The 26,102-nt window shown below is 48.1% G+C and overlaps 2 protein-coding genes and 1 non-coding gene across 3 annotated transcripts; 2 read left to right on the forward strand and 1 right to left on the reverse strand.

Moving 5' to 3' along the window:
• Nucleotides 1–1,668: 1,668 nt before the first annotated feature.
• Nucleotides 1,669–19,061, reverse strand: PIDD1 (p53-induced death domain protein 1). Its single transcript, XM_048308251.1, has 16 exons — nt 18,982–19,061; nt 16,342–16,712; nt 14,215–14,628; nt 13,320–13,523; nt 12,407–12,461; nt 12,004–12,205; nt 11,219–11,347; nt 10,734–10,913; nt 9,994–10,141; nt 8,882–9,017; nt 8,500–8,650; nt 7,329–7,452; nt 6,096–6,214; nt 5,574–5,681; nt 4,413–4,618; nt 1,669–3,682 (listed from the first exon to the last, which is right to left on the reverse strand). Exons 2-16 carry the CDS (start codon nt 16,613–16,615, stop codon nt 3,445–3,447), a joined length of 2,688 nt encoding a protein of 895 aa, XP_048164208.1. The 5' UTR covers nt 16,616–16,712; nt 18,982–19,061; the 3' UTR covers nt 1,669–3,444.
• Nucleotides 19,062–21,506: 2,445 nt separating this feature from the next.
• RPLP2 (ribosomal protein lateral stalk subunit P2) lies at nt 21,507–26,102 on the forward strand. The gene is made up of 5 exons (XM_048308123.1): nt 21,507–21,615; nt 22,050–22,173; nt 23,851–23,899; nt 25,474–25,572; nt 25,981–26,102. Exons 2-5 carry the CDS (start codon nt 22,051–22,053, stop codon nt 26,055–26,057), a joined length of 348 nt encoding a protein of 115 aa, XP_048164080.1. The 5' UTR covers nt 21,507–21,615; nt 22,050; the 3' UTR covers nt 26,058–26,102.
• Nucleotides 24,027–24,159, forward strand: LOC125328224. Its single transcript, XR_007204606.1, has one exon. It is a non-coding gene; the product is annotated as a small nucleolar RNA SNORA52 (small nucleolar RNA).

The following is a 26,102-nucleotide window of genomic DNA, read 5'->3' on the forward strand; positions in this document are numbered from 1 at the left end:
CTTTTACTGGGAATTATACAGCATTTTACTGACAGGACTGTGTAAACAGTTTAACCCCCTGCAGAATATAATCAGGCTTTCCCTTGTACTTTTTATGGAATTAATAAACTGATTTGAGCTTTGCCTGGGCTTTCATTTCTCAGCTTATTTTTTTTTTTATTAATATCTGTAGGAGCTGGATCTGTCTCCTGGCAGCCAGAGGACTATCACGGTTAGAAGAAACTGGAAGTGGAAGGTGGCATGTGGGAAACACACTGTTCCCCTCCCAGGTCATTCTGGTGGAGATCTGTGAGTTTACGAAGTAGAAAAGGGTTTAATTCTGAGAGTTAAAGAGCTATAAAGGTTACAGCCAAAAAAGGAGAAAAAATGTTCCTACTCTCAAACAATTTCTCACTTAAATTTTTTTTTTTTGCAAGTAGGCTTTTCCCGCTATTTGGGAGAAGTTTGGACACATCAGTATCATGCACACTAAAAACCATAAAATCTGCCAGATCATCTGTAGGACACGGTAAGGTGCATATTAGGCACCAAGAAAAGCCAGATAGCTGGAAAGAGAAAGATACTACTCTAATATGTGATGAATTCATGACAGAATTCAGAAAGGAATGCCATTATTTTGATTCAAAAGATAAATGCCAGGTTAGTAATTCCTTTTGTTCTTTCAACCATCTACTGCAACTGTTACCAGCCATAGCAGCTACACGCTTAGAAAAGACTTACTGTGCCTCAAAGAGATTATTGATAAAGATAACATGCCTCAAAATAATGTTTTCCATTGACTCTCATCCAGCTCAAATATTTGCTGCCAAGTCAGCTGAGGAAAGAGCAGTTGAACAGTGGCTCTGACTTCCCACCCTTGGAGTCCTCAGCTGGGTGCTTGCTTTGGTGTCACTTCAAGGAGAAAGCCAGATGCCTGCAAGGAGGCCCAGCCCAGCAGCTACCACTCAGCAGGGAAAGACTGGAGATAACAATCCTTGTCTGCAGTAGTTACTTACCTGTCCTTAAGCTGTCAGCCCAAATCCTGAAGAGCTGTTCTATTGATGATACTGTCTAGGGTTTGTTATCTGCTGTCACCTGGCCTGGCTGCAGGCTATTGCAAGAGTAACCTGAACACCTGGCACTAACCTTCCTCTCTCCTGGCACTAAGCTGTTTTCTGGAAGAGCTGTAGCTCTGCTGATGCCTGAATGAGTCCTCCACAGAGTCCAGCCTACCTACCCTTTATTCCAGCATTGCCTAACTCAGCTGGGGCCTAACTATGACAAATGGAAAGCTCAGTGCAGCCAAGCTTCATCCTGTTGTAGCTGTGGATGCTCCCCTGTGCTTCCTGTAGATTTCTCCAGCACCTCCACTGGAGGACAGGCTTACCCTGCACACTGTCCCTTCTAGAATAGCCTTGTTGCTCTCTAGACCTGCTTCACCCGAGCCTCAGCTCATGCCCTGAGCATTGTGTTCCCCGGCCTAGTCCCACTGCAGCAAAGCCACCCTCCAGGGACACCATTAACCCAGCTGAAGTTTGTTGTGTCTTTGCAGCTGCCAGTATCCAAACAGGAGCTGTTCTCCCATTTCTGCACAGCACAGCCAAGCTCACCGGTGTCCTCCTGCCAGCAGGTTTAAAGGGATCAGTCTCCATCTAACTCAAGGCATTTATGGAATAGCAGACCATGCTGTGAAACAGTCAAGTGCTGATTTTATTCCCAATGAGAGCAATATGCTCAAATGCATCTCTCCAAAACTGAAGAACAAATACCTTGTTGGTATCCATGAAAATTACAAACAATAACATATAACAGAGAATACAAGAGAAAATGTACATTCAAAAGAGAACTGCTGACTTGAACCCAACATGAGATTCGAGGGCAGCACAACCTAAGAAACCAGACCCAAGGAAGTCCCTTGGCCCAAGGTGACAACTCAAGTCTGCACGTATTTATCCAGTGCTCTGCACTAGACAGTAAGCACTCTGTAGCCTGAGATGTTAGAACAGCCTTAAATGAGAAAAAAAGCAGAACGATTTTGTGCCTCTCGTTCAATAATACTGATGGCAGGCCTGAAGCAGCATCAGGGAAGCCACCGATGATTCTTCACAAGGGGAAGAAAATGCCAGGATTTATCCAACCTGCAACTGCACATTGACTTTGGGTGCTGCAACCTGGCATTTTTAAACACACTTTTGTTTCTTCAGACTGAGAACAGTCCTTTAAGTAATGCTTAGAGACTTACGCTGAGTTCAAACCTGTCTTGAAAGAGTTGAATTTACTGAGATGACAGTAGTCTTTCAAAAAGCTTGCATGTAATTTTCCACTGTCATTAGTGGGTCATTAACTGAGGGCCATTATGAGATGGGGAACAGGAAGAGAAGGGCACCTCAGTAACAATGATTAAGCAGCAAAAAAGCAGTAAATGCTTTCAGCCTTATACAAGATATTCAGGCTGAAAAACTGGGAAGTTAGCTCAGCACGGTTCATGCCAAACCCACAACAGTGCCTTATTTCACAGCTGGTCAGACCAGATTTTAAAATGCAAATTTAAGTCATGCTTTTCACCAAACTTCAGGAGGGGTCACACCTTCACTACCACACAGTCTGATTTCACTGGGAGGATGTGAGGACTACCCCTTGGAAACTGCAAGGGAAATTTTAATTTCACTTACATCAGTCTCTCCCAGAACAGGTCATGGATTTTTACTTTTTCTTATAAACTAAAACTGGAACTTTGCCAAAGATCAGCAGTATGTAGGTCTCATCTAAAAAGGTGCTTGCAGGTGCAGCAGCCTATTTGTTTTGTGACAGCTTTTGGAGCAAAACATAAAAAAAGAGCAATTTTCTAGAAATCGGTTTCTTCTTTCTTCCCCAGAAATACTTAGGTTTTGTTTGGACTAAAGGGAACTGGAAGAGATTTGGAAAAAAATAGAAAACATTTTCATGGGGAATACAGTTCACATTTTCATGTGAGCAGAACCCATCATTAACAGAAATGGCTGAGCAGTTCCCACCACATCACAGGCCTTCATAACATGACTACATCTCCACTCTCCCATCAAGCACTGTAGCACAAATGGACCCACAAATGCTCACACCAAGTGTTTCCAGCAGAATACAGTTTCAGGAATAAGTTATAAATAAATACATGTAACATGAGTACTAATTCATCAAACACTACTTAAGCCACTACTCAGCTGACAGACGGACACTTCAGTCTCTAAATTTCTCCATGTTTCTGAAAGCTAAAGCTCAAGGTCGTGAACTGGAAGTAGAAAAAAGGTTCACAAGTGCACCCTAAACTTCCTGGGACCGGCAGAAGTGGCATGTGAGTACAGACCAGAGAGAATCAATGTCCAGCTCCTCAGGAAGACACTGGCCTTTGAGCAGGGAGCAGCCCCCAGGCACCGTGACTCTGGGTACAAGGAGGGGTCCCATACAAACCCCACTTGTCTCTGCTAGGTGCTACATCATAGCTATTGCAGAGTCCTCAGTGCTGCTCTCCTGCTCCAGGCCCACCCGGCGGATGGACTCGCTGTATTTCTGCCGCCCCAGCTCAATGATGGCTTCAACCTCATCAGCGATGTCCTGCCGGCCACTCTCTTTCATGGCTGTAATCAGCTTGCTCACACAGTCAGGATCCTCTGAGTTTTGCTGAGCCCATGAGAAAAGCATGTCCAGGATCTGCTTATTGAGGTCCTCTCTGAAGAAAACAGGAAGGACAGAAGTAACCAACACACTCTGCTGAGTAGCAAACCAAAGAGGCCTTACTTAAGTCCCAACCCATGACTAGAGCCTTAAAGAAGCCATCCAGACACACAAAGCTCTCAGTGGGCCTGCCTCTTCCCCACGCAGCATACTGGAGTTGCAGTTCCTGCATGAACGTTTCTCTATAAAATATTTTCCTAATGGAAATATCAAATTAAGGCATTCTGCTTTTGAATATAATTTCCTCACAGGAACAGTAGCTTGATCGTAACAAGTCTAATTCTCTCCTACTGCTTTGGCTTTTTGGCCAGGCTGCATGTGTCCCATGATGTACAACAAGCTCTTTTTGAATAACGATGATATTCACAATTAAAGCCATAGATCATTTCTCATTGTACGAGATGGAGTCTGGCCAGGAATCTGATCACAGAACAAAACAGGAATGCAACTCAGCTGAAATACAAAGCTCATCAGGTTTGTTATTTCCCAATTTTGTTTTTCAAACAAAAAAGCTTTGTTTTATAATGGCAAGAGAAAATAACCAGTTTCCCATTATAAAAGGTATTATTTTCAGAAGAACCATTAGTCAACCCCTCTTTTATCCAGTGAAACAATTACAGTGGAAGAACTTTCAACCAGCCAAGCACTGATTTATACTATTACACTGCAGATAGATGGACAGACAGATATAATGCATCACTGTTGATTACTGTGTCCTATCTCACCTGTTATTGTATCCTATGCGCTCAATCTGCTGGTAGGTCAGGCCCAGGTTGAGGCCGATGCTCTGCCAGTCAGCTCCCACGCGCCTGGCAATGCTCAGCAGGTTTGCCTGTGTCAGGTACCCGGTCTCAGCATTGCCCAGGTTCAAGGGAGGGAAGGAGAAGCTGTACAGGGGACTGGGGTTCTCATCCCAGCGGGGTTTCAGTTGCTGCATCACAAAGAGAGAGAATGAACATTCTTTCCTCTACCATCGGTTTTCATAAAAGACAGTGTGTGGCCACTCAGTCTCCACAGTGAAATTTCCTTCCTTCTACTGGGGAGAAAGGAAGTTCTTGGGGCTGAAGGTACAGGCTGTAAGAAGCAAGGAGGACTCACACTGGCAGTGACCAGCACTGCTCACTGCCTCAGGAAAATATCAAACCATAGTGCTCATAGTTATAGCTCACACCGGAAATTTCCTTTCCTGCATTTACAGAGCAGTTTAAAATAAGCCACGTCCCTGAAGTATATTTGCCTCAGCAGTAAGAGGACACTTAGTCTAGGTTTGTAGCTGAGACTGCGTGTGTCAGAACGGGATGTGAGATCACAGCACGTGATTGGAAGGGAAGCATTCAGCCTACCAAGGTATTTATTGTTTTAGGCTGCTCAAATGTCACTTAAATTCCATAAGTAAAAGTTGCATTTCTCACTGTAACATCCAGCCTAGCCTTTAAAGCTCACACCAGAATACCTACACTCAATGTCTATGCTCAAATCCAGCATAACTACCTCATCCCATTCCTTTCTTTTTTCCTGCTGCATGAGCTGTGTGACTAAGAAATTTATAAGCAAAACAGACACTTCCCTTAATTACAGCAAGCTTCTTTGTGTACTACAGCCTCATTCATTCTAAGGATCCACCCTCTCTGAACACCCATCCAACAAGCCTGTGCTCGACAGGCAAGATGAGCAGGAGAGATGGAGACCACTCCCAGCTCTTCATGTTCTCATTTCAGAAGAGCTCACTCACAGGGAGTGAAAAATCTCTACCATGACATGGCTGGGCAGCTATTTCTTGTGATCATTCATTACATGCCTTCTCATGCAGGAAAACAAAATTAGCTGAGCAGGAAGGCCATGCTCTTACCCCATCTAGATTAATTTTTCTGTAGGAGACAACTCACAGGCAGTTTGATGGGCAGAGTAGCGAGCCAGAGGGAGTCTGGACCTTTCCTCCTCCTGCTGGCATCTTCAGGGATGCTGTCTGGAACTGCCCCTCGGTAGAAAGAGACCTTTGCAAAGAGAAAGCATGCAGTGAGACTGATTCAAGCACAGTGGCCCAGCCTATTGGGACCATGTCTTTTCCATCTGGGAAAGAATTAATTCAGCATTCTCATCTATCCTTAGCCCACAAATATGGCCTCAATTAGGTGTAACTGGGAGGAGCACTGAGGTTCTGCTAAAAAGGCTGGACTTTCTCCCAACACCCCAAAAATTAATGGCAGGAATGTAAGTCAGACAGTTAAGTGATGAGTGATCTTATGAGATTACACTTCTTGATTATTCAGATTTTAGTCAGTGAAATACAATGCCAGAGAAAGAGGGTAGGAAAAGAGTCATACCCAGCACTCAGAGATTATTATGAGGAGTACTGGAAAAGCAATGATGAAGGAGGAAACAAGAAGTCAGTGTAACTGGTTGTTCACCTGGCCTTTTACAGCTTGGCCTTTTCTGTCCACAGGGGAGGTCACATAGATTTCCTTCATGTTCTTCAAGTGAGAGTAAAAAATAAACGAGAGACGTCCATCCACACAGTCGGGGCGATCTGTGCAGAGAAGCAGGAAGCATTCAACTTGTGGAGAAAAGTGTGCAGCTTTTGGAGCCTGTCCAACAGCCTATCATCCACTAGCAGCCTCCATGCTCGTGGCTGAAAGAATTGCAACCCTCCCTTCCCCAGTGAGGAAAGCAGAAAACACTGACTGTGGAGAAAGCAGATCCCATAGGTGAAAAAAGAGAATGACCACAAGGTAGAGATCATGTTCAAGAATGGAAGGCAAGGCAGGATGACACATGGAGTCAAGTCCCTCCTTGGCACCTCCTTTCCATCTCAGTTCTATCCCTTGGAGGGCAGAATCAACTGCAATAGTACCCTGTAAAGCACAAAAACAGGTCACCTATCTCTTCACCATTTCTGCAGGGGTGCAGAATAGAGCTAAAGAGAAAAAATATAATCAGGTACAACATTCATGTATGTATGTCTCTGGAAATTAGCTTAGAGTCCAGCCTAAATCAGGACAGAGTGACTCTGGCCTCACGAACTCCACTGAAAGACCAGTGCACTTTAAATTTCATTTAATTTACACCAATGAAACTGAGCTGTGTGTTCAGGTTTTGCAGAAAATGGCTCATTTGACAGCTGTCCGGACATATTGGGACATAAAACATAATCTTGAGTTTTCGTCCTGTTCCCTCTTTCCTTCTCTTCTAATAGGAGGAATTCTTTGCTCTGAATTATTTCAGAAATACTTTCTCAAAAAATAAAAAGCTTTATATGTGTTCTCTCAGAAATGGGCAACACTAACTAGATCATCACTGGAATTTCAGTGTGGTATCTAAGATGCCAGGAAAAGAACATAGCTGGCTACAGAAGCAGATCAGTCATAAAATAAACCCTGGCTATTGCCCTCTGCAGGTTTACAAGAGCATGAGAAGAAATCAAAGTCTGCAAACAGCACTTTCATAAGGAAAAGTCAACAGAAAACTTGTGTGACCAGAGAATGTGGCAAGTTCAATGCCCAGGGGCTGGCTGCTGTGAGTAGTGGGCGAGCTGGAGACAGAGAGGAACGCCACGGAGGAGTACAACCCACAGCAGAAACACGTCTAGGGCCAGAGGAGGACAAGAGGTAGGTAGGAGCAGAACGAGCCCAATACTGCCATACCCATATCAATGCTGATGCCTCGCTCAAAAGCTGCAAAAAACTGCTCTCCCTCAAACATCTCCACCATGTCGGATGGCTCAGGTCCTCGATAGCGGTCCTGCAGCTTCTTCAGCACTGGGTCAACCTGGCAAGGATGACAGCACAGCACCCTGTGTTTGGTCTGAAGCGCATCACTCCCCCGACCCATGTTTCTACATCCATGATGTTCCTCTCACCTTCAACAGGGTTTACATCCTTTTACATGAAAAGGATGTAAACAAATGAACAAACACCCATTAAAAAAGCATTTTCAGTAATGCCTCTATCTTTTTAACAGGTCTTTTTAACATCAAAGACAAGGAGGGATTTACTTGCTACCATAACCCACTCACTATTCAAATACATTTTCTCTGCAAAAGGACACAAGAAGGAGCAACCAGAGCAGAGGATTACGCAGAGCTGGATATGCAGCCCAGTAGTGGCAGTCTGATAAAATAACCCTCACCTCACCAAGCTGCACTGCCTGCCAAGGGACACATTCTCCACAGCTGCACACTCACACTAATCTGAAGCGGGACTGCTGAGGGCTGATACCCCTAGGAAGAGGCAGCAGAAAAGAATGTGTGAGCACTTCCCATCTCCTTCTTGACAAAGTCAGCCAGATTAGCTCACACTCATAGCGTAAACTAACCTGATGTTGCACTGAAGTAGATTAAGGAGTGCTCATATGTTCTGTTCCAGTGCTTGAACTGTGAACAGAACATCAAGAAAAGTACCATTTCTAACCACTCAAGCTGAAAACAAAGCAGTGCTGCTGCCCACACCACTAGCCCATGTCAGACACATGACGTGCAAACTTTGACTTAAATTTAAGCCAACACGTTTTGCCTCATGTTTGCTGGATGATAACAGCACATATATGGCCAGTAACTGTGGCTCAGCTGATCTTAGCAGCCCAGTCCTTAGGGTTTGCAGGGGAGGAAATCAATGCATTTACCACTGCATGGAATGAGGTTTTTTCTCCCCCCAGCGCCCTGTGAGTCAGAATCACACCACCAAGAGTGAGGTGACAGCATACCCCAGCCATGACTCTGGGGCAGTGAACAGGACCATTCAGTGCACTGCTGCCTTTACATCCTACAAAGAGAAGCTCGGGACGCTCAGGAGCAAGGCAGTGCAGACCAGACCAGACCTTGTGCTTGGGGACACACTGTAGCAGGACTTGCTCGGGATCCTTCTTCCGCTGCAGTGCAATGAAGTTCACCTGGTACAGACGCAGCCGCTCATAGACCTTCCTGGCAATGCCTCCAATGTAGGTCTTGGTGGTGTACCACAGCCAGTACCTGGAAACAAGGAATTAAAATAAAAGGAGGGACCCTGCCCAGAGAAAGATGCCAGTGTCACACCCACACAGCTGTAAGGAATGACGGGTAGAGACAAAGTGCTAAGCTGGGCCTGACTTGCAAAGGGAAAAGGGAACAGACAGAGTTAATGTCAGGGCCTCTGGTCAGAGTGTGGGAAAAGCAAGGCAGAGGAACATCCCATATTTTCCTCAGGACTAATCCTGCACTTACCAGGAGAAGTGAGTGACTTCAAACACTGCATAAAGATGGGTGAATTCCAGCACCACCTCACTGGTAATGTCGTTCCAGGTTTGGCCCTCCAGGTCACCATGGAGAATATGCAGCCTTGACGGATCCAAATTTAGCCCTAAAGACACCAATGATCAAGAGATGCTATATGCAGCAGAAGGCTTTATTCATGGCTTTACAAACCCAGCCACAGGTTCGCGTGATTTACTTTTTAAAGCCACCAATAAGGGTTCATGGCTTTCTCTTCAGCATCCAGGACTGAACTTTGGTCAAGGAAGAGCAGCAATAAAAGGACCAGGCTATCCCATTGCTTTTGGGATATTCTAGCAAAATATGCAGACTTAAAATCATAGTGTCCTGATTCCCACCAACAGATTCATTAGACAATTCTCATCACTAAAATCTAGGGTTAATTAATTAAGTTCTATCTCTTTCTAATGTACATCTCACAGACTTTTCAATTCTGATGTACTCCAGACATACAAATACCAGGTAGTGTTATAATGAAGGCCATGTATTTCTTCACAAGAAAGCCAGGAGAGGTCAGAGAAAATAGGAGTTAGGAGACTCAGGGTACTTCCAAACAGGAATCCCTGGCATGACTGAGGCTGTTTTTAGCAGTTTCCAGAGCGAGATATGGCTTAGCATACGATCATACATTTTTAACTGCAGTGGCTCAGCACCGGACTCGTGAGCAAAGAAAAGAGAAGGCAGGGCCCTAGAGGCAGCATGTTTATTTCCTGCTTCAAGCTATTCCCAATCTTGAATCAAAACCCCTTTACAAAGCATGTCCTCAGTGGGCAGGAGTGCCTCTCCCATACGCCACACTAAAACCAGCAGTTTAAATACACATTTGGCTTGTGTATCTCCCACCTTGTCTGGTCTGTGAACCCCAGCACTGATCTGATGGACCTGAACTACCTTCAGCTCCCACCACTCTGCACCACCACACACTCAGCAGACACACCTTGCTGTTCCTGCAGGAAAAGCAGCAAGCTTTAGTAACAAGAGGAGAGGCAAACAAAATTCTCTCTTGCCACTTGTGGTTTTCCAAATATGGCATTTCTCTTCGTCAATTTTGGGAATAAGCTGACCTGTGACCCCGGGTGGAAGGGGCAGCTGAATTCTCACTGGCTTGAGAAAATCCACCGTGGAGTCCTGGGAGAGGTAGAGCAGGGGACTGGCTCTGCACCCTGCATTGGCTGTGATTTCCTGTATCTCTTCTGCAGAGACTGGCAGCACCTGGATGTGGCAGACAGCACAGTGAGCAGCAGAGAAGTCAGGCACCAAATTCCCACACTGCCACTCAGTTCCTCAAGCACCCAGCAGGCAAATGCTGCTCTTGCTGCAGGACCCATTGAGAAATAAAGCACAGTGAACTTTGGCTGAAGTCTGGCAACCTGTCAAGCTGAGATGGACTAAGGTATTACAAGAGCATTTAGAGTTATCTAGCAACTCTACAGAACAATTAATTTCAGTGGGATGATTTTAGAATTGGATCTACATTAGATTCCCCCACCACCCCCAGTTCTCACTGAGCTGGTTTGCTAGGGTCAGTTTCACAAGGGAAGAAGAGGCAAAATCTTCTTGTGTTCCCTTCCTAGCAGCTACCTGCTGATCTGCTGGAGGTCCCTTTCCCACACAGGGCAGCATGGAGCCTGGCCCATGTTGCAGGCAGGGAAGGTAAGAGAGAAGGTGATCTGAGATGGGTCAGCCCATGAAGCAACTGCGTCTAGACATGAATTATCCTAGGGCAGACATCTCTGTTCAGTTCTGTACTGGGCATGAGATAGCACCTGAGCTCACCAAAGCTTGTTTTTTAAAGCTTGCATACCTGCAGCTTGACACTACGAGGCTCTTTGGTGACTCCAGGAGGAAAGATCACTTTGATGTTTGGATCCACACTGGAGAAGAGCAATGTCCCCTCTGCTGGCACTCTGCATTCATTTTGCACAAGTCGAGACACAACAAGGAACCAAGAGAAGTGAAGGACACAACAGTGGGCCACCCACTTCTGTAACAGAAGACAGGGAAGGAAATATATAGGCATATAACTTAATACAATAAAGACAGGAAAATGACTACCAGCCAAGCAGAAGAAAGTACTAGATCAGGGATGAAGCATGGCAGGCTGCAACTCATCAACTTCAGGAGACACACCTCCATGTGAGAGAGGAAACCTGGAGCTCAAATCCACTACTTTTTATAGCACCTGGTCAAAACACAGCTCATGAGACGTTTCAAATGGGTTCACTCTTGGCTGAGCAAAACCAAAGAGGGGAAAAGGAATTGTGTCACTGGCAATTTCAATCTGCTCACCTTTGACTTTCTCTTCTGCTTCACTCTCGTTCTCAGATCACTCCAGCTCTGCCTGCTGAAGGTTCGAACTACCACCTCATGCTGGTGAGGGGTTTGAGGGGAGATATATGGCATCCAGATCTGCACCTCCTGGCAAAAAAGCATTCCTGTGAGATACCCAATGGAAAGGATAAAACCAAGCCCAGCTCTGCTCCGTGACTTCCTATGCAGACAAGAAGAGGGAGGGCAGAGCATGGCCTGTATGCAGGGAATCAAAGAACCTGCTCTCCACTGCAGCCTCCAGGGAGGTGACAGGAAATGTCAGGTCTGCTATGGACTGTGATGGCAGGAAAAGTTCAGCAGCTTCTGAGCAGAAAGGGCAAAGCAACTTTTGCAGTGAGCTGCTGTCAGCTGTGATGGGGCTGGTGGTGTAACCACTCCCCAGCAAATGCAAAGCACACAATCAGACTTTAGAGAAGGATGCAAACCATTCTCATTGATAAGGCCAGGTGCTGGACTTATCCTCTGGTATAGTAGGGGGGGTGTGAGTGATAAAGGTTACAGCTCAGCTCAATTAGAAGCAGTGGGGAAGGCAAAGGCGCCAGGCTAGCACAGCACCAGAGAAGCTGGCTGTGTCCTTTCTGATTCTCTGCAGCAGGGCTTCTTTGAGAGGTGGTCCTGCAGCTACTTAAAGGCAGCAGGGATGGGGGCAACTGTCTCACAGGTCCCAAAAGGCACTCTCAGAAGACTGTACTGAGCTACTGCAAGGGCAGATTCATCAGGAGGTGACCAGGGTGTATCCTCACCTGCTGGAATTGGACCCCATGAGGCTGCAGCTCCAGGACTCTACTCAGCAGGACATCATGGTGTCTCAGCTTTACCCACTGAGGATCTGGCGTGAGGGATCGGAAGTAGATCCGCAGAGGATCAGAGGCAGCCCCCGGAGGAAAGTAGAAATGGATGCCACAGGCCAGGACCACTTTGCAGCCTTCAGAGGTGACAGTAAAGCTTCCAGAAGAAATGCATGAATGTATGACACTGCAATAACTTCAGCCCTCCAAAAATCAACAGAAGAATCTCATACTTGTGTTTGACTGGCCTACTGAGACTATAGGCTCTTATACATTCCTGCAGTACCCACCACACACCAATCTTGTCTGGGACCTTGTTACACCACAGTTACACAAATTCTTAGTAACAGAGGCTTACCTGCCCTCTCCTGATGCAAGGAAGAGTCTTTGTAGCCTTCTGGTACTGGACTTTTCTGTGGCAATAAGAAGATTTGGGTAGGAGGAGGAGATAGCAGTTACTTAAACCAAGGTAGACAAGAAAGGCTGAACAGTTTTGGCTTAATCCTAATCTGACAGAAGTCACTAATGGAATCCTGGTGACACCACAGTGGGCTCCAGAACACATTGCAGCATGAGGATAGTGAGAGGCCTCAAGGACCCAAGACGTACTGAAAATGCTGGCTCTTCCCCAGGGAAACTCAGAAGCAAAAGGAATTAGAAAATATTTTGGTCTACCACCCCTGCAGCTCTCAGGGGCATGTTTGATTGCCTGGGGCCACCCCTGGGAATCAGTGCTTGCTCTTGTGAACATGAGCATCACTGGGAAACCCTGCTCATATTCCTGTTCATTCAGCACCTTCCTCTTGGACAAAGAGCTGCTCCTCAGCAGCCTGTGAACCTCAGGACAGCAGGAGGTAACTCCACAGCAGAATTACCCATTGCTGCTCTTTGAGGTTCCAGCATGAGCCACCACAGCCTTCGGGCCATGCAACAAGTCCAGGAACCGGTGCTCACCTCTGCTAAAAAGGCTGGACCCCTTCAGAGACCTCTCCTGATCTATTTCCTGTGAATCCCATTTTCACTTCCACTGTAAAACCCTACCAAGAAAGCCCAATTCCAAGGACCACTGAGCCCTTCAGACTGGGATAGGCCTCATAAACACATAACTAGTACTGTCTGTATCCTTACAACTTAATAATTATTCCAGACAAATAAATGCTGATCTGATTCCCCCCTGCTTGTCTTCTCTAATCCAAACCCATCTACACCATGCTGGGCTGAGTGAGGGAACAGCTGGGCAGAACACACAGCAACAGAAGCCTTGCAATTACCAGCCTGCGGGGATGGTTCAGCTTCTCCCAAGGGATTGCCTCGGACGTGCACGAATGGCAAGGCCTGGATCTCAGCAGGGATGGCACGGAGGCAGTTGTTCTGCAGATCAAGTCTGGACAAGTTGGGCAGGCTGGCAAGCGAGGCAGGGACTGTCACCAGGAGATTGCTGTGGAGATGCAGCCGACGCAGAGACTTCAAATTGGCTGCAGGTTAGAACAAGAAGTGACCCCCCCCATCCATGCTGTTAATTGCATTGCACGTCAGCTCTAACTCCCCTCTCTCCTCAGCCCATGTAAACACACACATAATGAGGGAAAAGCACAAAAGCCTAACATCTCTTTAGTTCATTAAATAAAGGAGTGCAAGGAATTAGCTGAGAGGCAGCACAGCCTCCTCTGTCCTCTGCTTTTCAGCACCCCGCTACAAGTAGGACACTTCTGTAACAGCATCAAAAACAACCTCGGTCACAAAGCAATACAGGACCCAGGAAGCTGGGCAACAGAAGTCAGAGCCTGGTTCTGTGGACTAGTCCACACTGGACAGTGTGATTTCAAGCCGAGATTTGCATCCCATCAAACCTCAGCTCTTCTGTTACCAATCCCAGGTGCTACCCAAAACCAGCCAGGCCAGATCCTCAGTCATTGTAAATTGTATTGAGATCTCAGCAGTGTCGTTGGTCCACAGAAACAGAAACTGTGGTCCAGAGAGATGTTAATGCTCAAAGGCACTGACTGAACCTAACATGATCCTTCTGGCTACCCCTTCCATTTGGCTCCAATGTAACATGGATTACGCTAACAACTCTGGGGACAGAGACCAAGGGTCTCACAGGTCCGAGGCTGTACCAAAAGCTTGGCAAGCCCATGTCCTTCTCTTCCCAAATAAAATACATACCTAGGGAGTCTGGGATGCTTGATAAGCGATTCCCAGAGAGATCCAGCTCTGTGCAGTTGTGCAGATTCCCAACTTCTTCGGGCAGCAATTCCAAAGCATTTTCTGAGAGATCCAGATCCTGCAGCATTGACAGCTCCCCAATGCTCCGAGGTAAGTCTTTCAGCTGGTTTTTCATTGCAGAGAAGAAAGTCAGTTTGCTCAGACAGCCAAAATCCTCAGGAAGTGTCACCAGGCTGTTGTGGCTCACCAGGAGCACACGGAGGCTGGGGAGGTGGAGAATGCAGCTCGGCAAGGTGGAGAATCTATTGAAGCTGAGATCCAGGTGGGTGAGACACCTCAGGTTCCCAAAGTCTGGTGGCAAGCTTGTCAGGGAGCCTTGCTGATAGGAACCAAACTCATCTCTAGCATGGCCACCTGGATGCAGGGAAGTGGAGGAGGAGGTCAGTGTGCTACCAGGAGAGCTCACCAGCCTCTTGTGAGACTCCTTAGCACAGAGGTCCACAAGATGGAGAGTTACTGATCACAATGAGCAGTACTAATCACAAAGTACTCCGAGAAGTGAGTTTTCTGCTCTGTGCCTCAGTTTCCTGATCAGTGAAAGGGGTGTAATGGTGAAAACCTGTTATGAAATCAGGAGATGCCACAGCGAACCAGTACAGCTCTGCTAAACACACGTGGAGTCAAAGCTCAGAATGAGCCAGGCCACCCCACACGTTTACCACCCTTCAGCAGGGTGGCCCATATACCTCCAAGCCTCCCACTCTCCTTCCCCACTACCAGTGGCCAACACACAACACTTTATGGATCAAGGAAACAGTCCTTGCCCTCAAGGCTTTGTCCATGCTGTTGAGAAGCAAACAGCCCTGAGGACTGTGATCTGCCCTTGCAAGACTGGAGGGCAGACATGAGGAAAGCAATGAAAATGTGGGGGAAAAGTAGGTAATTCAGTATTTTGTAGACCAGATAGCACAGAGAGGGAAGAATGCAAGTTCCCTACCCCAGCTTGTGACACTCAAATAGGAGAAGGGCTGCACCCATGGAAAATAATTTGAGCAAACAAAAGGACACTTCCAAACTTTTCCACTTGTTCATTGTTTCATAGACCCTCTCCACTGTTTTCTATTTATATCCATATACAGCAGAGGGCACCAAACATTTTTTTTATGCTCCATAATAGTACAAAATGAGAACAACCAAACTAACAGGCACATTGCACTTTGTACATAAGACCTTAGTGAACTACTTTATTGCACTTCAGGATGCTCAGGGTGTGTGTACATCTCACAAAACAAGACTGATAAAAGGTACTGCTGTTATTGCCATCTTACTAATGGGGGAAAGGACAAATCAAGTTACTCACATGAGAAATTGGTGACAGATATAGAAACAAACCTCAGACTTTTCAGTTTTCAGCTAGAACTCTGAATTCTGCCCCCAGACTCCCCCTTTTTTTCTCATTTATTTTTAAAATTCTACCTCCCAAAGAGCAAATGATTCAGTCTGATACAGAAATTATACAAACTGTATTGAGATCCTCTCACAATAAATAGATGAGACAGTCAAAGAATGATCTAATATTTATAATGCTAACAGTTGTTATACTTTGAATTACATGCACACCCTGTGTCCTACTTTAGATAAAATGTTGATCAGCCTCTTCTGGTCTGTCTTGAACTCTGCTAAACCTACAATCACTAAGCAACGATTAAGCAAGGATTCAGATGGAAACACAGCAAAGACAGCTTATTACACTCCCAAAAATGAAAGAGGGGCTGAACATTTACCAAAAGATTCAACACCTTTCAATCCCCCTCTTCTTGCATAACTGCAAAAAAATGCTCTTCTTCTAGAGAACGGCTATAGAAAATTCTGCAACATCAATCCAACCAGAGTCCAAAAAAACCCGGTCCCCAGGCAGCTGTAGAAACAAAGGGAGGAAGTAAGAGTCTAGAAGCTGTATCTTGTTGCAATCTGCATTCAGCTCTGAGCAAGGCTGAGCCAAAGCTGAGGTAAGGGGCACTGGAACAAAACACTTCCAAGGGCAGTTTGTCCTGCAGATGTGGAGAGAAGGATTAACAAAAAATCTGAGCCTAGAAAAGTTGGATGGTGATGGGCCCCAGAATTTACCTTTAAGCACCAGGGATTTCAGGTGCTTCAGATGAGGAAGGCTGCCCAGTGTGGTGTCAAGGAGGCAATCGTTGCTGCTGAGCCGGAGGAACTCGACCTGGACCACTTCTCTCTGTTGCTCCTTGAACAGCTGGAGGAAACGGCGACAGCCGTCAGGATAAACATCCAGGTTCAGTCTGTTGTCCGCAAGGCAGGAGCCAGCAAGGGCAGGAGCCCCCGAAGTCCCCTCCCCACACTCATCCCTGAGCCCCAGCAGCTCTGCCATCTTCTGCATCTCATCCACAGGGTCCAGACATGCTCTGACTTGCCAGGCAGGCAGGCACTGGCGGCACCACAAGGCAGCTGGGACAAGGAGAGGAGGAAAGATGGTTCTGAAAGAGAACACAAGTGCACTATGAAGGCCTCCTGCCCCAGTCCAGAGTGGCTGGAAAGTTTATAATCACAGCAAGATGGTAGGAAAGATTACACGCATGTTACTGAAAGCTTTGGAGGCAGAGAGCACAGAAATGCAGTGTGACAGATGTCACAGAGGCTTCCCCTACTAAAGAAAACCTCTGAATTTTTCCAGCCAACATCTCAGCAGGGAATGGAGCAATTATGCACCACCAGAATAAAGACCAATATTAACTTTAAAAGATGTAAATGTAAATGCCTATGCCTAATGCAAATTTCAAGATGCCTTAGTGGGAAGCTTTACAAGTTGAGAAGAAAACTGGGGCAGGGAGAGCTGAGCCAGAAGCAGAGCCCAGAGGTGGCTCACAGACTGTGACAGGTCCTCATCGAGCCCGTTTGTGAAACCAAGTGTCAATGGGATAAAAGCAAGTGGACAAAGGGCAGCAGAGAAAACGTGTCAGGGCCAGGGACGGGGTTAGAAAAGGCACGTCTGTGGTGCAGGAGCAACACCTCCTGAGCTTGGCAATTAAACTACCTCATGGTGTGAATATCAGGAGCTCTTTGTAAACTCTGCCATGGACTGAATTAGCGAACAGAAGTTTCTTTTGAGTGATGCAGAATTAGAACAAAGCCGGCTCTAACATCCAAGGCCAGCAGACACAAGCAAATGCCCCAGCAACACCCTGAGGAGCAGTGCTTTTAGTGTTAGCCTGTGGGACATGGCAGCACTGATGTTTCCAAGGCACTGTCTGGGGGAGGCATCACCCCCGGAAAGAGCAGGAATGCCTCACCCTGAAAGAACAGAAATGTAAGGACAAGAAGAACAGGAAGCAGAGCCCAGAGCCAGCTCACTAACTGTGCTGGGTCTTCGCTGAACCTGGTTTGTGAAACTGGGTGCCAGTGGGATAAAAGTGAAACTACTGCTTTAGTATAAAGGGGAGCATTTCTTACAAAAACATCGTGCACAACATGTACACAGCCCCATACAGACACGTTTAAGAAAAATCTGCTACAGCTTTGTAAAGCTGTCAATGGTGAAGGAACCAGAGGGCAGCTCTGGAGGCCACAGACACAGCCTCGGGGCCAACAGACATGGACAGACCTGTGGTGGCACAGGCACTCCAAAACACACACCTGCACACAGACACATAGCCCCGCACATGGACATACACGCAGCCTTTCACACGGACACACACAGCCCCGCACACGGACACACACAGCCCTGCACACGGACACACAAAGCCCCGCACATGGACATACCCACAGCGTTTCACATGGACACACACAGCCCCGCACATGGACACATAGCTCCGCACATGGACACACACAGCCCCGCACACGGACACACACAGCCCCGCACATGGACACACACAGCCCCGCACACGGACACACACAGCCCCGCACACGGACACACACAGCCCCGCACAGGGACATACACACAGCCCCGCACACGGACACACAGCCCCGCACATGGACACATAGCCCCGCACATGGACACACACAGCCCCGCACGGGGACACACACAGCCCCGCACACGGACACACACAGCCCCGCACATGGACACACACAGCCCCGCACACGGACACACACAGCCCCGCACAGGGACATACACACAGCCCCGCACACGGACACACAGCCCCGCACAGGGACACAGAGCCCCGCACAGGGACACACACACAGCCCCGCACACGGACACACACACAGCCCCGCACACGGACATACACAGCCCCGCACACGGACACACACAGCCCCGCACAGGGACATACACACAGCCCCGCACACGGACACACACAGCCCCGCACAGGGACATACACACAGCATTTCACACGGACACACACAGCCCCGCACACGGACACACAGCCCCGCACATGGACACACAGCCCCGCACATGGACACACACACAGCCCCGCACACGGACACACACAGCCCCGCACAGAGACACACATAGCCCTGCACACGGACATACACACAGCCCCGCACACGGACACACAGCCCCGCACACGGACACACAGCCCCGCACACGGACATACACACAGCCCCGCACACGGACACACAGCCCCGCACAGGGACATACACACAGCCCCGCACACGGACACACACAGCCCGCACATGGCCACCCGCAGCCCGGCCCGGACTGTCCGCAGCACGCTCTGCCCCTGGCCCCGTCCCCCCCGCCCACTGTCCAGGCCCCGGCAGCAGCCGCAGCCGCGCCCCGTGCCCGGCTCAGCACGGCCCCGCTTGTCTCACCCCTCCGCACCGGCCCCGGGCACTCAGCAGCCGGGGCTGGGCTGGGCTGGGCTCTGCCCGCCACTTCCTGAAAAGTTCTCGGGAGCTGCGCCGCGATCCGGGGCGGGACGGGACGGGGGAGGTGCCAGAGGCAGCGGGACGTGGGGCCGAGTGCTATGGGGAGCCATATGCAGGAGTCCTGCTACCACAGCAAGGGCACGGAAGGAGATCCTCCCGACACGGCCACATCCCCCTGGGCTCCGAGGAAACGGGAGGCACGGGCAGCTGCGGGTGTTGTGCTCGTTCCATACAAATCCAGGGGGAGAAATGGAGCAGGGGCTGCGAGCCCAGGAGGGCGCGGGGCTGGGGCTGCCCTGAAAGGAGGTTGTAGCCAGGCGAGGATGAGCCTCTTCTCCCAGGCAACAAGTGACGGGACAAGAGGACATGCTCTCCAGCTGATGTCCAGGTTCAGGGTGGACATCAGGAAGAATTTCCTCAAAGAAAGGGTGGTCAGGCATTGGAATGAGATGTCCAGGGAAGTGGTGGAGTCACCGTCTCTGGAGGTGTTTGAGGAAAGACTGGACATAGCACTTAGTGCCGTGAGCTAGTTGACATGGTGGTGTTTGGTCATAGGTTGGATTTGATGATCTCAGAGGTCTTTCCCAACCTAATTGATTCTGTGATTTTGAATGCAAGCTGCACATGGCCCTGAGGGAAATTCCTCTTCCTACAGGAAGTAGACAGTAACCACCGACTGCTGCTCCAAGCGCTGGCTCAGTTATAACACGGTGAGCCTGCTTGTTTTCTGAGAGCACCTGAGCTACCACAGAAGCCCCACTGAGGATCTCTGGGGCAGCCCTCGGACAGCAAGACAAGGATAGCCACAACCCATGCACAGCCCTGCTGCTGAACCAGCACTCCTGGTTTGTTTGGGTCCAGTGGGTTTCAGGCACAATAATAACTTTTTACTTCTGTTCATCTCCCTAATGCAGGAAACCAAGCGAACCGAGCACAGGTGGTGACTCCCATAATCCCATGGCGAGACCTTGCCACAGGATTACCACCTCCCAGCCTCCCAGCACAGGACAGCAGCCCTCTCCCTCCTGGGGAGAGCCTTGCCTCAGTGTGCTGTCCCAGAAGTGGGTTTTGTCACCCAGTGTGCAAGAAGCCGATCCACACATGGAGCTGAGGTATTTTATAGAACCACAGTCATTCAGCTTGGAAAGCACCTCCAAGGTCATTGAGCCCCACCCATGACCAAACACCACCATGTCAACTAGACCATGGCATTAAGTACCACGTCCAGTCTTTCCTTAAACACCTCCAGTGACATCGACTCCACCACTGCCCTAGGCAGCCCATTCCAATGTCTAATCACCTTCTGTGAAGAAATTCTTCCAAAGGTACAAGTTGAACCTTCCCTGACACAGCTTGACACTATGTCCTCTTGTCCTGTTGCTAATTGCCCGGGAGAAGAGGCCAACCCCCACCTGGTTACAGCCTCCTTTCAGACAGTTGTGGATACGGTCTCCCCTGAGCCTCCTTTTCTCCGGGCTAAACAACCGCAGCTCCCTCAGCCGCTCCTCACAAGACTTGTGCTCCAGACCCTTCCCCAGCTCCACTGCCCTTCTCTGGACACGCTCCAGCACCTCAGTATCCATATTGAAGTGAGGGGCTCAAAACTGGACACAGGGCTTGAGATGTGGCCTCACTTGTGCCAAGTACAGAGGGACGATCAGTTCCCCGATCCTGCTGGCCACTCCAAGATCATCGAGTGCCACCACTGACCAAACACCACCGCGACAACTAGACCACAGCTAACTGGTATGTCCAGTTGTTCCCAGAACACCTCCAGGGACAGTGATTCCACCACCTCCCTGGGGAGCTTGTTCCAATGCCTGACCACCCTTTCCATGAAGAAACGCACAGAGACAGGCACTGGCTTTGTGGATTCATCACCCACTGCCCGTCTCTGCGCTGATACAAAATAAACAAATATGAGGACTCTGCGTGTGCATCTGCCTCATGTGCACCTGGTGACAGAACCCAACTCATGGGACGAGTGGAGGGGATTGTGCTGACCCTACTAGGGCAGGGCAGGATGCCACAGTTGAAGGAGAGTATAAAGCTGTGCCAAGGGAGGTTTAGGTTGAACATGAGGAATAATGTCTTCACAGAAAGAGTGGTCAGGCATTGGAGCAGGCTGCCTGGGCTGGTGGTGCAGTCACCGTCCCTGGAGGTGTCTAAGGAAAGACTGAACGTGGCACTCAGTGCCATGGGCTAGTTGACAGAGTGGTATTCGGCCATAGGTTGGACTCGATGGTCTCAGAGGTGTTTTCCAATCTCATTCACTCTGTGATTCCATGATTTTGGGGAATCACACCCATCCTAACATGGACAACGGCACCCTACGACACGCCCGGAACGGGCAGCCTGCGCTCTGCGCATGCGCCACCGGCCGCGCTGGCGGCGGCCACACCCGCGGCTCCCCATTGGCTTGCGCGCTGCCCGCCGGCCCGGCCCAATGGCAGCGCTCGTTGTTGAGGGGTGGCGGGAAGAAGGCGTTGCCGAGGCTCCGCCCCTTCCTTTCGCCGCCGCTCTGCCCTCGCGAGCGCACGTCCCAGGCCCGTGTCCCGCGCCGCCGCCGCCGCCCAGGTAAGCGCGCGGTGCGCCCCCCTCCGCGGGAGTGGTGGCGTCCGGTGCACCCGCGGCAGTTCGCCGCCCGCGGGGCTTGGGCGAGATCACTCGGGGCAGGGGGGTAGGAGGGGAGAATGGCGGCCACGTGCTCTCCCGGCCCGCGTCTGGGCCGGCACTGGCGGAGGGACGGGACGGGCTGGGCGAAGGCCAGGGCGGCAATGCCGCGTTGCCGCTTTGTTTCGGGAGACGTGTGCGGTGGCGGCGCAGGGCGGGAGTGGGTGCCGGGCTGCTGCGTGCGGGCCCCGTGCTGGCACAGCCAGGGGAGCGTGGCCTCGCGGGCCGCGGGTTGGCATTTAGAAGTGGAGTCAAAGGATTGTGGCTCGGAGAGAGAAGGGATGAGCTCCCTTCGAGCACGTAAACTGGTCATGCTGAAGACTATTCCTGTCATGCAGGATGCGTTACGTCGCAGCTTATCTGCTCGCAGTGCTCGGGGGCAACGAGTCCCCCACGTCCAAGGACCTGAAAAAGATCCTCGACAGCGTCGGCATCGAGACGGACGATGAACGCATGAACAAGGTGGCGTTGCCTCTTAATTCCAGGTGTCCCAGCCAGCACCAGACATTGGAGCTGTTTCCTCGGCTTCAGTGTTCCTGTTGCATCGCTATTGAGCTGCTCTTACTTTGTTCAGACATTCACTGATCCTTACCTGTGTGATTTCCGAACACTGCTGAGCCAATCATTAATTTTTACAACTTTTGTTAGAAGTCTGGCTTTTTTCAAAGCCTGTCCTCCACAAATGTCTCTGTCAGTTGTTGCTGACTTCTGGTAGTTCAGTCTAATCATCTTCATTGAGATTTTGGCTGCATATAGGAATGCACTGAAAATGTTCTGACATCGTGTCTGCACTGAAGGTTCACTTTTATTTTTGGTCAGTATCAATTCAGAGCTAGCACTTCAGAAGGCATGATACTCAGTGATACATTCTTACTTAGAGTGCTGCAAAGGAGCATTTGTTTCTTCACCAGGAAACATAGGTAAATCCTAACATGGGCATTAAAGGTATTTGAGGAAAATGTGTAGGAATATTTTGGAAATTAATGCCATAGACAGACTTTTAAAGAGAGTATCTTAATTAGAATATTTCTTGTGATATAATAGATCTTCAGAATTGTGGACCTAAAAATAATTTGCCATGGGGAAAAAAAAAGCAAGAACCAATAAAATCATCTTATTGTTTGTCCCATATTCCTATGTGAAGTGTTTCCAGAGAGGTAAAGGTAAAAAGAAACTAGTTTCCCAATGTTTTACTATAGGCCCAAGCAGACTGCGTTGGCTGAGCTGATAGCATGCTTACTCTGGTTTGGGATGTTGGTTTGAACTCATGGTGCTCCTGTTTAAGTGCCAGGTCTTCTATCTCTGGCTCCTTTAGGTTTAATAACTTCATAAATGAATTGCTTTCTCTCATCCTCCAATGTTCGGAAAGCTTTTCTGGAATCTGTTTTGGTCATAGTTAATTTTTGCATAGGCTGTATCTTCAGCCAGTGTAAATGTAGTGAATTCTTAAAAGCACCTTTCTCCAGGATGGAGCAGTCATGCAGGCACATAGTTTCACACATCCCATGCTCTGTGTAAGCTTGTAAAAAGTCCTTTGGCTTTGGCCACTGACTCCTGGTAGCTGGGACTCACCAGTCGGTTTTGGAGCATTATTGTTCAGTGCTTGCTTGCTTTAGCAATTTTTGGGTTTGTGTTTTGCCTTTGTCATCCCTGGTTATACAACAATGGTAGTAAAATTAAAGTTGGAACTCTGTGTTCCAGGGCAAGGATCCAACAGCTTGGCTGTTAACATTTGGTAGGGCTAGGAATGGGACCCTCTGGTTTTGGGTCGAGATCCCAGTGCTTCAGAGCCTCCCAGAGGGCATTAAGCAAGAAATGGTAACAGTCCCTCAGTGACTAACACACTGTTGGTGGGGCTTCCTAATTGGTCCCACAACATCTCTGTATCCTCCTTTCTGCAAGGTCCTTGGATTCGTTATGAATTTAGTAACAGATTTCATGAAAACAATTAAAGTATAAAAGACTTAGCTGAAGTTGTCATGTCAATGTTCTGTTCCTGGCACTGAGAAGTAAGGAATTTTGGGGCTGTATAAGGAGCAGGATGGAGGTGCTGTATATGATGATTCATCAGTACTTGTTTAAATGTAGCTTATTCTCATGCTGTTTGGAAACCCTTAACATTTAAAATTTTACTTGCAGGTTATTAGTGAGCTGAATGGAAAAAACATTGAAGATGTAATTGCTCAGGGTAAGTAGAGTCTCTGAGTGACCCAGGTAATTGCCTCTGTTACTTTGATAGCCTAGACCTGAGAGTGTAGAATTGCTGCCAAGTCCCTGACTGTCTGTTCAGCATCACAGCTGAAGTGCGTGAAATCAGGTCCATTCTAATTCCCTGCAGGTCAGTGCCAGTACCTGCTGGGTTTCGCTTGTGGACCACATTAAACTGGAGAACTTAAACAAGTATGAGCTTACTGGTAGTCTGCTCACGATGTAGTTTTCTGGACATCTTGATAAGAGACTGAGCTGTCCTTCGGATTCTCTAGGGGATGTTTTGTGTTTCACCCACTTGCGTGCACCAGTGATTTAAAGCATGAAGAACAGACAGTTGGCATTGGGGTGCAGCTCTGCCCTCTGCGATGAGCACAAGCCCCTCCAGTGCACACCTCTTCTGGAGCTCCCTGAGTCCTGCATCTCCTTTTCCCTGAGGGCTGATTTCCAGAGAAATTTGTGCTCTTACTGAAGCTGGAACTTTTCACATGAATTGACTGGATCATAGGGCTGAAGTAAAGCAGAGGTGAGGTAGTGCAAAGGTTTCTGATTAATGAGGGTTTTTTTTTTGCAAGTATGTAGGCACAAGGGAATTTGCAGGCTATTTTTGCTCAAAGGTTGCCAGGACTTTGCCTGGCCTTCCTGTCAGGAGCAGGCACTGGACATTTCTATCCATGTGGTTTGAAAGACCTAAGAGAGCTATTATGCATGTGGTTACAACACACTTATGCTGTCTCTTTCTGTAATACCTCAAATGAATTGTTTCTTAGAACATACTGACATGCATATGAAACATGTTTGTTTACTTTGCTAGTTTATTAGAGCTTGAAGTAACAGGGAATTATTTAGAAACTGATTCCCAGAAACTGGAATACAGACAAACATAGTGCGTACGTGACCTTTGAATGCCAAGGGAGCCTTGGTATGTGAAAGACAGAGGCCAGAGAACCAGCTGGCTTTCCAAATACGAGCAGAAATCAGAAGTCTCAAAGGAGATGCAATAGGGTTCCTAGGGTGCTGAGGAATTTGTTTAAAATACTGTACTCTTTGCCATAAATAAATCAATCTTTCCCTTTCTCTCCTGTAAGTGTGATCTATGCCCTCAGAGTTCTCTCTACCCTTAAAGGGAAAAAAAAAAAATAGGAGCAGGGGAAGCCAGTGCTGCCGATGCGTTACTTTTGAGGTACATCATCACCTTCTGGGCTACTGTGCTGCATTCAGAGAACAATCTGGGTGTGTGAAATTGGATGTGTTTGCTGCTATTTTTATGACAGCTTTTGGAAAAAAGACAGGGACTTTGTGTACAGAAGAAAACTTAGTAATAATATGCTGCCAGTGTTCTTGGGATAAACCTTTGTAAATCTTAAAACTCCTGAGTATTTTTCACAGAACTGTTTATATTTGTCATGGATGCAGCTTCTTGTTCCTTTGAGCAGATGGTGACAGGTTCAGTCCATGAGACAGGATCTGTTTTTTCTGCACTCTTGCATTTCTCCTAACTTCTGTGCTTGGGATGAGCATATAAAAAAATACTTTCTCTTGTGTCCCACTCAGGTAATGGAAAGCTTGCCAGCATGCCGGCTGGGGGAGCGGTGGCAGTCTCTGCTGGAGGGGGCTCTGCTGCTCCTGCTGCAGCTGCTGCCCCTGCTGCCGGTGAGTATGAGCAGAGAGGCGTGGCTACAGGGCAACTCCTTTTGTCTCTGGTAACAGCTTAACTGAGTCCACATTTCAAGGCTTCTCCACTTCGGCAGTTCAGTATGTGATGGAAATGTAAGCTGAACAGTTACTTTTCCTTTGGACAGTCAGAAGCATTTGCCTTAGGATTGGTCTGGCTTAGTCCAAATCAAAGAATCAAAGAGACTTGGTGGTGTTAACCACATCCCTGCAATATTAGTGTCTATATCTCTTCAGTGTTTGTATTTGGTTGCTGAAAGGGAATGAGATGAACCGTGGAGGCTCCAATACCAGTAGCAGGGGAGCTGAGAACACCAAAACTTATATCTTGAAAATCTGTGGTGCAGTGTTAATACTGACCATTCACTTGGTCTTTTTTTCCTTCAGCTGAGGAGAAGAAAGAAGAGAAGAAGGAGGAATCTGAAGAATCTGATGATGACATGGGATTTGGCCTCTTTGATTAATTATTTGTTATAGAGAAGTTATTAAAATTCTTTGTTTTAAATGTT

Source organism: Corvus hawaiiensis, chromosome 6, assembly GCF_020740725.1.
Source record: "Corvus hawaiiensis isolate bCorHaw1 chromosome 6, bCorHaw1.pri.cur, whole genome shotgun sequence".
Taxonomy (NCBI): Eukaryota; Metazoa; Chordata; class Aves; order Passeriformes; family Corvidae; genus Corvus; species Corvus hawaiiensis.

Bases quoted from the DNA above. Each gene is read 5' to 3' on its own strand.
- PIDD1 (XM_048308251.1), bottom strand. From the start codon at position 16,615: ATGCAGAAGATGGCAGAGCTGCTGGGGCTCAGGGATGAGTGTGGGGAG. The intron at 13,524-14,214 runs GTATGTATTTTA...TCTAACCTGCAG, and splicing joins AAGCATCCCAGACTCCCTAG to CCAATTTGAAGTCTCTGCGT. The intron at 9,018-9,993 runs GTCAGCTTATTC...TGGTGTCTTTAG, and splicing joins CCTTCCACCCGGGGTCACAG to GGCTAAATTTGGATCCGTCA.
- RPLP2 (XM_048308123.1), top strand. From the start codon at position 22,051: ATGCGTTACGTCGCAGCTTATCTGCTCGCAGTGCTCGGGGGCAACGAG. The intron at 22,174-23,850 runs GTGGCGTTGCCT...TTTTACTTGCAG, and splicing joins ACGATGAACGCATGAACAAG to GTTATTAGTGAGCTGAATGG. The intron at 23,900-25,473 runs GTAAGTAGAGTC...TGTCCCACTCAG, and splicing joins TGAAGATGTAATTGCTCAGG to GTAATGGAAAGCTTGCCAGC.